General features: G+C 40.2%; 1 protein-coding gene across 1 annotated transcript in view; it reads right to left on the minus strand.

The window, feature by feature from the left end:
* loxl4 (lysyl oxidase-like 4) overlaps nucleotides 1-9,941 on the minus strand; it is a 32,739-nt gene extending 22,798 nt beyond the window's left edge. Inside the window, exons 1-4 of the mRNA XM_010889044.3 lie at nucleotides 9,869-9,941; nucleotides 8,350-8,679; nucleotides 7,007-7,314; nucleotides 5,991-6,205 (exon numbers count right to left, since the gene is read on the minus strand). Coding sequence (XP_010887346.1) covers nucleotides 5,991-6,205; nucleotides 7,007-7,314; nucleotides 8,350-8,677 — 851 coding nt within the window. The 5' untranslated portion in view covers nucleotides 8,678-8,679; nucleotides 9,869-9,941. The remainder of the gene's footprint in view (nucleotides 1-5,990; nucleotides 6,206-7,006; nucleotides 7,315-8,349; nucleotides 8,680-9,868) is intronic.
* Nucleotides 9,942-12,656: the final 2,715 nt, after the last annotated feature.

Genomic DNA, 12,656 nt, shown 5'->3' on the forward strand with positions numbered 1-12,656 from the left:
TAGTTCCGTGACATACATTTTAGTCCTGTGAGATGACAGCATATTTCTCTTACAGAAACAGCTCTAATAGAACACAATTATGTCATTGTGCTTGGTTGTTGCTACCCAGTGATTCACACACAATGTGAATACAGACACACCAGAATAACCATTCCCTCACTCATTAACCTTAGATTTGGTTAATATGGTCCATGTCACACAGAATGATGCTTCGCACAAACACACATCTGTCATCATGTATTTTAGATGAACACTGGCAGGTATTAATTTAGCATCTTTACCTGGGCTTATAGATTTCACCCAGTCAATACACTAGATACACTACATATATATATACTGTACGTCAGCCTACAGAAAGCCCTATCTGTGTCCAGTTACAAACAATCTTTCTGTATGCTTGAATGTGTGTGTGTGTGTGTAGGAGGACCAGTGGTGACGGAGAGTGGCACAGTTAGAATAAGAACAGACTCATTGTTCCCAAATCCCTCTGACCAATGCTTCCTGGCTCTCACTCTTTTACGTTGGAGTAAAGATTTATTTGCATCAGGAATGTCCAGTTCTTGGCATGTTTAAAATGAGTGGTCAGACAGTAGGCCAGCGAACTGCACCACAAAGTTCTTCAAGTTATGTTACCTCAGCTGGGATTGACGGGAAAATTACAGGATGATAACGTCCCCCGCAAACAAAAATGAGTCGGTAGGACATCCTGGGAACTTGGTGTGTCTTGGTTCTTTGGACAGCCTTGGAATGTCCCCTGCTTGCTGTTTGTTCTGTTGCCAACATCGGGGGTATAGGTTTGCACCAAAAACCTAGTTGCATTCATCAGGTACCACATGAAAGAAAACTGACTGAAAATAGGAGGACCTACCGAGAATTCTCATAAAGAAATATTGTTGCTAAGCTGTGCCGTAATGAATGGGACCCCGGTTTGGTTTCCATTACAAAATAAGAAAACTTAAATCACTCATACTTTACTCGCACTTTACAAGAACATTTGTAAATAACTCTGGAATGTTAGAAAAGGATTCAAGGAAAACATAGTGCATGACAAAACTGCTTTTGAACCTAACCAAGCGTAGGCTATGTAAAACATTATTTATTTTTTTAAACCTTTCAACTGCACCTGTGGACAAACCTGCTGAGAAATGGTTCAACTAAAACACACAAACAAACAAACACTCAGCGTTAGCACACCTCTCCAGTAAGAACTGGTCAGGTCATCCAAGAAACGTGAAAACATTAACCACATAATTGAAAGAACTTGAATAACTTTGACTGATATAACAGGTATTTTGTCCAGAGCCCTTTCCTGGCCCACCATCACAGGCAAAAACACATGACGTGCCCAAAAGGAATCCCATGCTGATCCCTCTCTCATACACATGGTTGATCTGCATCAAAGCAGTGATCCCACTATTCCCGCCCTGGGAAACATGCCAAACAGGAGCTGAGGTAGACTACACACACACACATTCATACACAAAATACACAAACTTAGTCAGCTGCACTTAGTGAAAATAATTAATTTAAGGATATTCATGGGAAAACATTCAGGATATTTGGATTGACAGATATAAAACCCATTTGTGCTAGTCATTTAGAAGAGAATTAAAAGGTTTATTATTTATGCTGTCTTATATTATTAGTAACATATGGGTTTTATAGTGGTACCCAAATGTACTGCCAGCGAATCATATTTTTGCTCCTAGGTTTCAGCCACAACCTTTGATGTCTCAAGTGAAAACTTTGAAATACTTGCGACAAACAGACAGGAAATAGCTTGTTAATTGGCTAACCTATACCTGTAAAGCATCAAAAGTTGAACTATCACTTAAAGGTAGCAATAGATAAATTACATGTGTGAGAAATGTTCATTCAGATATACAGCGCAGCATTCACGCTAAAGGGCTTGGGGTTTACTGAGTCAGACAGGCACACTGCCAACTAAATTTAACGCATTTTCTTAAATTACACTTGAATGTGTCTGCCATGTGTCTCTGTTTTAACACCCTGGTAACCCTGAGAATAGACACACACACACACACACACACTCCCAGCGGGAGACTGACTGTGACACAACAGTGACCTCACCACGTGCCAATCAAACCTACTGTTTTAAAATACTGTTTTATCCCACCAGAATGCCACACTGACAATGAAAAAATTAAGCATAGAGGAAAAAGCAACAGATATCACTTCTTAGTCTCAACTATAATATATGCAACTTTGGTTGAACTTCACTTCCAACTTTCAACCTTACAGTCCTATATGAACGTATTATTATAAACACTACAGTATTCTAACTTTATTTATTTATCGTTAATGACATGTTAGCCAGCTAGTTAGTGAATATATCAAGGACAATTGCATGAACACACATTGTGAACAGTTTGGTTAGAGAAAACAGAGTGACTGTTCCCTAGATAGTCTCCAGCTCGGACTCTGTAACGCTGTGTGCTTAAAGGTGTTTGTATTGTCTTCCTCCAGAGCCCTCGTCTTCCTGTAGGGTCTGTGTGTTAGTGACCTGCAGCCTTTGTTAACCAACCCAGAGCGAGAGAAAAAGAAAGAAGGAGAGTCAGAGAGGAAGTGAGAAAAGGTAAGGGAGAATGAGTGGAAAGAGAGGAAGGCAAAGGAGGGATAATGAAAGAGGGAGAGAAACAGACAGAGAAGATAGACAGGCTAATGATGGGAGACCCACCCCTTTTGCTAAACAACAACAATCATCGTGGTCTTCCTGTTTTCAGTACCATGACACCCCTTTGCCATCCTTACTGCCTTTCCTGCTTAGCCACTCTCACTTCCCTCCTTTTAGAAAGCTCTGTACTTGCCTCCCTTTAGAAAGCTCTGTCCCCGCTTCCTTTTCCTGACTGTGCCAAAGGAAGAGGAGTAGTAAATGCTCTTCAAGCCCGGGTAGTAATACCAACCTCTTTAATCCACTAAGGTCTTTGTCAGAACAGTGGTTATTGGAAACCGCAGATTCAACAACAGGTCTGAGTTACTCAGATAAAGGGTTAAGTTGCACAGTCGCTATCCTACTTAGTCATGAAGAGGTCTTACAGAAGTAACCCAATACAAATTGGGCGGAGAACCATGGTTCAACGCTTCTCCACAAGCATGTCAACTATGCACAGGCAGCATACACAGGCCTACATAAATTAAATGATGGCCGTCTAAATTAGAGACGTGCCCACTTAAGATCACTTAGAAGATTGCCTGGATCTGAGAACCCAAACACGACTGAATCGGTCACATGAAATGTCACCCTAGGGAAAATGACAGCTCACATCTTTAGGAAAGCTGGGCTGAAGTGTAATTAAACCAAATGGTGGTTGTAGGTCCTCCAATATCCACGGTGACAGAGAGAAAGATGTTCCCGGTACAGTGGGGAAGCAGAGCCCAGGCTGTAATTTGAAGGTTTTTTTTTTTAACCCACGGACAGCAGAAACCCCTGGAGAGCCTGAGTGGACAGCCTCAGTCCCACCCAACATGTAATTACAACATCTTCAGAGTCACATCCAGACCAGTAGAGGGACAGGAGGGAACTACTCTGGTCTGGTCTGGGCCTTCTATGAATGGACCAGACACCCTTTGATTTATCTGTCATACCAGTCTATCTTGGACTCTGCTGGGTCGCACTTATTACTATATTAACCTTAAAACTACTAACTTATTTTACATACATGAAACATCAAAAACCAAATACCAACTTAACTAAAAAAAGCAGGTGTAAATAATGTTACATTTTCAAAGTACTATACAAAGTTGTAATAACTGTAAGATTCAAATGTAATTATAATGTACAAGCAGTATAAAAATGTACCACCTTTTTATTGTCTTGGTATCTAAAATGTTTACATAAATACGTATTTTTGTGGTAAAAACAGTACTTTACAAAATGTATTTTTTTTTTAAGAAGAGACTCATCTGTTGGTCCAATACCAAAAATATGTTTAGCATTGTGAGTGAAACAATGTAAGTGAGAGGATGTTTAAAAAAAGCATGCCCTCAAATTCACTTTATTTACTTTTCCAAAATGATGTAACAGGATGCACATATAGAAAATTGTTGGGCATTATAGGACTTTAACTTCTATTAATCATTTAGAAGCAGAAAAGTGCTGTTATTTCATTTTCAGGCAACAATTAGGGGGTGACATAATGTTGCTAGCAAAGTCCTGTCCTGTCTTCCTGGGACAAATGGCCAGTTTATGCACGTCGTTGGTGATTAACAATCCACTTGTTGAATATCATAACTCTAGTTGGTTTCTAATTGGAATAATAATTTTGCAAGTCAATATACTGTGACTGATGTGGCCGGTAAACCAGGTGTGTCCTAACACCGTTGTGTTCAGGCCACAGAGAGCAAACTAAAGAAAAAAAGAGAAAATCACAGCTGCCATACCAAGTGCCTTCTAATTTACTAAAATGAGAATTAAATATAATTACAGAAGAATAAGTGTTCAGTTTGAACAAACAATGGCCTGTTATGACCTAGTCTGCAGAAAAGGACAAGCTAATGCTCCTGAATACTGTATTTTCCCTTCATTCTAAAAGGTAGTGTAGTCATTTTCTTATTATAGTCTGTGCCCACTTCCTATATAAAGGCACAGTATAATTACGCAATTTATATAAGGCACAAAAAATGACTGGCCAACAAGCCAATCCAGTCCTCTAAAACTGAAAAATGTATCAATCCAGTTGAAACTCCTTTCACTTTCATGTGGAACAACAGGAAAACTCTAGTCAGGAAATTAACTGGCTAAAACAGTAGCTCTCTCTGTAGACAGCAACAGGAATCTAACACCTGGAGTATGGAACAGATATGGTAGTCAGCTCACATACACACACACACACAAACATGCAAGCACAAACTCACACAGACCCACACACACCCACCCACACAGTTATTTGTGGTAGTTGAAGTCCAAATGGAGAACTGATGTCTCCACCCTGAGTCAGTTACAATTGGGCGCCCAAGTAGGTCTGGACAGAAGACTTGAATTCATAATGGGACAGATTTAGTCTAAACTATCCTGAAAGCAACGTTTTTCACAGGTTCAGAGGAAGTGCAGTGCAGTGAGGAATGGAGAACACCCACCGACACCCCTGGACACATACATTTACACATTCTAGCTACTACTGCTGAGTTCTCTCTCTCATGCACACCCACCAACCCACACACCCACAAACACATACACAATATGCCTGAGCTGGCAGAACATCAGCAGTGCTCTCTGAGGGAACCGTATGGAAAAGTGAGAGATGAATGGTGGCGTTCAACTCCCTACGTGAGAACTGCCAGATACCACCAGTCACTCCACAAAAAGCCTTGTCGCTCCCTCCAGGTCCCTATGCCTCTTTATTGATGGGCCCGTAAAAGAACAATCAGTGTGGATATTAGAGCTCATCACAGGGATCTAAAAGTTTAAGTGAAGCTGTTTGTCTGGGCTGAGAGGGCCGGGACAAGAAGATAGCATTAGAGCGATAAAGAGAGAGAGAGAGAAGTGGGGGAGAGAGAGGCTGAGGTCACAGTGGAAAGAAAGAGGGATAGAGAGAGAGGATGAATGCAGAAGAAATAGCAGAGGAAGAGGGAGATGAAGTGCAGTGAGAGGAATATGAGATGTCTTCCCACTCGCTATTCTGGGCAGGGTGCCTCGAAACTGGGAATGTAGGGGGGAGGGGGGGGCTGGAGTAGTTGGCCAATATGTTTACACTAAAGTCAGAACACCAGTGACTAAAAGCAGAAAAAGGAAAAACACTCATATGATCAACCAATCTGAAATATTCTGACTGAAACGTACCAGCTTGCAAACAAATCATATGTGTTGAAGACAAAATAAGAGTGGCTTTAAATATTTACTCTTAAATAAAATTAAAATGTTCACCTCTACACATTTCTTCAATTCACATTTGTATTCCCTTGGCAAAGAGATTGTCTTCACGGTTACATTTGAGGAACCGGGACCAATGGTATTTAAATCAGTGACTTACTTGTATGTTCTATCATTGTGTGGTTCCGCATCAGGAAAACCCAGCATTCCACACACCACTTTGCTGCTGTTGAGGTTCCAGCCCAGGTCGCACACCTGCCTCCATCTCCCAGCATGCTTCACTTCTACAACACCCTCTGTGATTAGGGCTCGCTTCTTCGTGTGCATCAGGATGGGCCGCAGACGTACCTCCTGGATACGCACCTTGCTGGAATACTGAGATCAGAGGGGGGTTCTTGAAAATCTATTGTAAAATCATGTAATCAAGGACACTTTCAATATTTAAATAACCAAAACATTTTAAGAGATCGATTGGTTAATTGAATTGGGCTTTGGCATTTTATGTAGTTAAAGCTATCTGCAGTAATAATGCAAACTGGAGCGTATCATAAAATGCAGTGTTCCAGTACTTTTTTTGGCAAAAGAGATCTGGGATAGGCTACTTTAATGGAACAAGCCTCATAAACACACACATATTGATGAACATAGTCTAATATGCGATTTGTCAGTTGATGCACTTATTTTATCCTAAGTCAAGCACTCAGAATTCCGATTGGTCAAGAGATGCCACTCCATTGTCAAATGAAAAAGCGGCACCTTCCATCTCCGTGAACAATGGCTGATGGGGAAAAATAAATCCCTCTGCCATTTACTTGTTGCCAAAATTCTACAGTTTACTCAGCCTCAGTTCAAGTGAGAAAAGAAGCACTTAAGAGTAAAAGGAAATTACTGGGAACAAAATCTTTGAATATATTCTAAAAAATTTTACAAAATATAATTTTTACAGCTTTTGTAATATGGTCAATCAAAAGTGAAACTGAATGTAGCGAGCGTGACGTCAATAAAGAGCTTGAATGTGAACTGCTGTTGCAGTAACTAAAATATGGCAGCAAACTGAGGATCTCCTTCAATCTGTGAATAACAGAGATTAGCAAGTATTAAAGTTGGCGGTTCTAGAGCTGCTCCAAATGTCGGAATCTAGAGGTGGCAGGGTTAGGAAGGCAAATTGCCACCAACCGGGTTATAAAGGTGCTGTCTCAGTCTGGGCCTCTCTGGAGGGTGTCCGTTCCCCTGGTGAACCTGTCGGTGGTTATTGTGATTGGCCAGGATGCTCTGCCACTGTGGCGAGGGGCTGACATCCGGCCGCAGGGCCAACGACTGAACATTACGGGATCCAGTGACCTGGTCCAGCCTTGGTTCTGGACTGCACACCACTCCAAGATCCTCAGAGTGCTTACAATCATTGACACCCCAGCCGTTATGTTTACAGTCTTTCACAGTCTTTTCTGTGCCGTCACAACGCACGTTGTCCATCCAGATAGGACCTGGGAAAAAGGGAATTCACAGTTGTGAAATGTCCTTGAACGTCACAGACATTCCATGAATAGACATTCCATGAATAGATTCCTTACAAAATGTGGTGTCCCGCTGAAAGCCGCAAGGGTTATCAGCAGAAAACATGAACTTGTCATAGCTGGATGGATAGATGGATGGATGACTCAGTGGGTGGGTGAATGAATGGGTGGGTGGGTGGATGAATGAATGGGTGGATGAATGAATGGACTGAATTATTTTTTCAGTTAGTGAAGCAAGGCACTTGTACCAGAAAGAAGATGGATTCACTGAAATAATGTCTTCAATGTGTCGTAGACCTACAGACTGCAGCAATAACACACAACTAAGATGGAACTTTCCTGTCACCAACCTCTGCAGGCCATAAGGGTTGTGAATCATAGAACAGTAGGCCTGATCACCACCAATTAACATCAGCTAAAAAATAACCCAGCACTGACCAGGCCGAACGGCTGCAACAGTCGTAAAGATACAAGGATAAGGTATGGGCCTTGCTCAATGCTCATTACAGTCGGTGCCTGCCAGGAACGCATCGCGATATACGGCCTGAGAGGAGCATTTGTTTTACAGTAATGACAGCCTTGCACTGCCTGCGATATGCTACACTTGCCTTGGTTTATAGACATTCTTTATTGCCCCCTTTAAATTCAAATTAAAGGGAAGGGCGAGTGAACCGACATATCGGTAGCTAGACTCGGCTGTCTAACACCATCATGTCATACCTATCCTCCAATAAGCTACGGCTGTTGTGAAATATCTATTAACTATAAGAATGGTAAATCAGGTCTGCAAGTAAAAGTCAAGTGTAATGTGTTTGGGAAACGTGATTTAAGTAGGAACGCATTCATCCTCTCCACTTGGGACAGTATCAGTAAATTCAACATCTGGAATATAAACCAACAGGTGGGTACTATATGTAGAGTATGGGGTATGTATTACAATGTTATTTTATGAACTATAGTCAATATTTTTTATTTTTTGCGAAAACGAATCAACTGATCACTCACCTACACCTTCTCCATATTTGGCACTGTGCGCCCACGTGATTCCGTTCTGGAAGCCAAGCTCTCGGCAGACGACGTTAGCCAGTTTGATGTCAACCTCGTCGTCGCACACCGTACCCCACGTGTTGTTGTGCAGAACCTCCACGCGACCCTCGTTCGGTCCCCGGGCGAAGTTTCCCGCCAGGCGCACCTTGGCAGCATGAGCCGGAGCACGCACAGTCCTGCGGCGTGAGGATGATGACGACTGTCGGTGGGGTTCCGAATGAACGGAGGAGCAGATCAGGAGGAACAGCAGAGAACTCAAGCAGAAAAGGAAAATGCGATGCATCATGTCTGTGACGACAGAGAGTTGTGTTATTAGTTATAAACATAATTTCATAGTTTTGTTATATTGGTTATTTACTGAAATCAGTTTTTAGTTAGTGAAGTGGACTTAGAAGGGTGATCAACAATATTTTATTCCGGGGTGATTAATTTGAATTACATAATAATATTTAGTGCCATAAAGCTGCCCTGATATTCACTTTAAAAATAGGCGCCTATTCCTTGAGCTTAAAGCCATGATTGTGTGATTGTAAGAGAAGAAATGGCTTTCCACAAACTGGTCAACACTGACATCATCTGGACAGAGACTGGCTAAGCAGTCCTATTGTTGGAAGACATAGGTAGGCCACAGGTAGTTTAACTGGGCCTGGATGGTTTTCTTTGTCTCTCTCAATCCCATTCAAAGTGGTCAGCAAAAATAAGCAAAATCAAAAGTGTACTGACAGTTTAGAGATTCCTGACAGGAACCAGTCTTATATGTTAATCTCTTTCAATATCCAACATTCAATCGTTTCTTCAAAAATATTTCCACAGGAATCCAGATCTGAAGTTCAATCCCAAAACTGCATTTCACACAAACATAAACATACATTTAGTATTAGCATTTTAGTTTTTGAAATCTAACCAAATATATGTAGACAAGTCAACTACCAGAAATACGCTAGTAATATCTAGCATTATACAGCATATTTAGAAATTGTACTAATTATATCTCTCCACATTTTTGAGACATCAGAAGCATAGTTATTATTTTCATTGTCTGTAACTACACCAAATAGTAATTACCACAAGAATTCATAATGTATGACAAACTCTGTCATAAAATTCCACATTTTAATAAAACACCTCTGTAACATCTTTGATTGCACTTTTACCAGATCCAGATAAAGCCTATTTCAGGATTCCACTTTAATATTGTTTATTTGCATCCAACATGTATACATTAATTAGGCATTACATGCATAAACCTGCACCATGGACCAAGTTGATTCAAAGACATGCTTGATGTCAGTTCATATGTTTTTTTGTCTTTGGCCAGTTTATCCATGTCAAGAGCAAATATGTAAACTGAGCATACATTACCTAATATTTTAACAAACAATTTGAGTTTGAATTATAATTCAAAACCAAAAGAACATCAATAAGGTAAATGCAAAGTTAGTGACTACAGCATAATATAAGAGTTGAGTGGACTCACCTGTTAGAAAGCTACAGACAGTGCAGACCTGGGTATCACAGACTGAGAGAGGAGAGAGTGACTGAGTGAACGACTGTACTTACTAGATGAGGTCCCTGGTCAATCCCTCTCTTTCTTCTCATCCATTCACTCTTTCCCACCTCCCTTCATCACTGTTCTTCCCTCCCACATTTCTCCACCTCTCTCTCTCTCTCTCTCTCTCTCTCTCTCTCCCTCTGCCTGTTTCTCTTTTTATCTTAAGACATGTTCAATTTTGAATAATCTTCCTGCTTACTCAGAAATGCTGACACACAGTATGTCGTTGCATTTCGATTTAACTATAATTTGGGGCATTCGTGTGTTTTAAATGGTGCTGTGGAGAAATAATGATCAGTTTTCTTATACTTTGTATATACTGTAATTTCTACGTTGTACGTAATCCTAAAGATCACTTGTACCAATAGAGTTGAAATGCAGGAACATGTAACAAAGAACCTCCCGTCTCAATAACCACTTTCTCAAATACAACCCTGTTTCCAAAAAGTTGGGATGCCGGCGTAAAATGCTAATAAAAACCGAATGCAATGATGTGCAAATCATTTATCCCTATATTTAATAAAAATTTGAACGAAGACCACATATAAAATGTTGAAACTGAGAAATGTTATAGTCTTTGGAAAAATACATGGCCATTTTGAAATTGTTGTCTGCTACACATTTCAAAAAAGTTGGGACAGGGTCATGTTTACCACTGTGTTGCATCACCTCTACTTTTAACAATACTCTGTAAGTGTTTGGGAACTGAGGAGACCAATTGCTGTAGTTTTGAAAGGGATGTATTCCCGTTCTTGCTTGATATAGGGTTTCAACTGCTCAACATTTATGCTCTCCTTTGTCATATTTTCAGTCTCATAATGTGCCAAATGTTTTCAATAGGTGACAGGTCTGAACTGCAGGCAGGCCAGTTTAGCACCCAGACTCTTTTGTTGCGGAGCCATGCTGTTGTAATGCTTGCACAATGTGGTTTGGCATTGTCTTGCTGAAATAAGCAACGCCTTCCCTGATAAGATGTCGTCTAGATGGCAGCTAATGTTGCTCCAAAACCTGTATATATTGTTCAGCATTAATGGTGTCTTCACAGATGTGCAAGTCACCCATGCTACAATATGTGCACTAGTTTCACGTTTTAAGGTTTATTTATCAAATGCACTGAACAACACAGTGTCACCCTGCACAATGAAATTCTTGGGGCATGGCACCCGACAACTTTTTATGCACCCCCATACCATCACAGATGCTGGCTTTTGAACAGTGCGCTGATAACAAGCCAGATGGTCCCTCTCCTCTTTAGTCCAGAGGATTCCCAAAAATAATAAAACATTTTGATTTGTCAGACCACGGGACAATTTTCCACTTTGTCTATGTTCATCTTAAATGAGCTGAGGCCAGCAGCGTTTCTGGATCTTGTTTATGGTTTCTTCTTTGCATGGTATTTTTAACGTGGATTGTGGATGTAGCGACAAACTGTGTTCACAGACAATAGTTTTCAGAAGTGTTCCTGAGCCTGTGCAGTGATTTCCACTACAGAATCGTGTCTGTTTTTAATGCAGTATCGCCTGAGGGCCCGAAGATCACGGCCATACAATATCGGCCTTGTCCCTTGTGTACAGAGATATCTTGGGATTCTCTGAACCTTTTAATGACATTATGTACCGTAAATGATGAGATCCCCAAACTCATAGCAATTTTATGTTGAGAATTTTCTTTCTTAAAATGTTGACCTATTTGCCTGCACGGTCTTTCACAGAGTCCCCATCTTTACTTCTGAAAGACTAATCCTCTCTGGTATGTTCTTTTTATACTCTTTTTATACCCAATCATGTTACTAACCTGTTGCCAATTCACCTAAATAGTTATGAGATGTTCCACCAGGTTTTTGTTTAGCATTACATGACTTTTCCAGTCTTTTTTTGCCCCTGTCCCAGCATTTTCTAAATGTGTTGCTGGCATCAAATTCAAAGTTGGCATATATTTTTCAAGAAACAGTAACATTTCTCAGTTTCAGCATTTGATATTTTGTCTTTGTACTATGTTCTATTGAAAATGTAGGGTTTAAATGGTTTGCACATCATTGCTTTCTGTTTTTCTTTACATTTAACCCAGCGTCACAACTTTTTTTGGAAACAGGGTTGTACAATTGGAGGGAGCAAAAAAACACTTCAAACATTGAAGAGCTCTCTTTTCACAAGTGGTTGTATTGAAAAAAGTACAATCTATATATTATGGGAGACCACCAATCATTAATTGAGTATTTTTTCAAGCAAATATATCCATCAAGTTGAAAGATTTCTAACTATTTCATATTAATTCTTAATGGCGTCGACTAAAAAAAGGTTTTCTGTCTTCCATGTTCTGTATTCACAGCATGGTACCACATGGAACTGAGATAAGCATCCATCTTAATGACAATTTCCAACATAAAAGCATGGAAGTCTTGACATTTTTTTGTAACATAATAGACACATAGTTTTCATGGCTTTTATTAATTAATTTAACTATTTAAATAATTCAATATAGGGCATAGATATGAAAACTATATGAATGTATGAATGAACAACTGATTTAACTTAGGTCACCTGAGAGAGTCCCACTGTAACCAAATCACCAGTTTATAATTTCAGTTCAAATTTGTTTGGCCTGATTGCCTTCTATAAATTCTGTGCTCTGATAGGCTGATGGTGGCCTTTACACAACATCCCTCCAGGGGCGTTTTACACAACAACACGTACACCAGCGTTGTGTAAATCCT

This window comes from Esox lucius, chromosome 6 (assembly GCF_011004845.1).
Source record: "Esox lucius isolate fEsoLuc1 chromosome 6, fEsoLuc1.pri, whole genome shotgun sequence".
Lineage (NCBI taxonomy): Eukaryota > Metazoa > Chordata > Actinopteri > Esociformes > Esocidae > Esox > Esox lucius.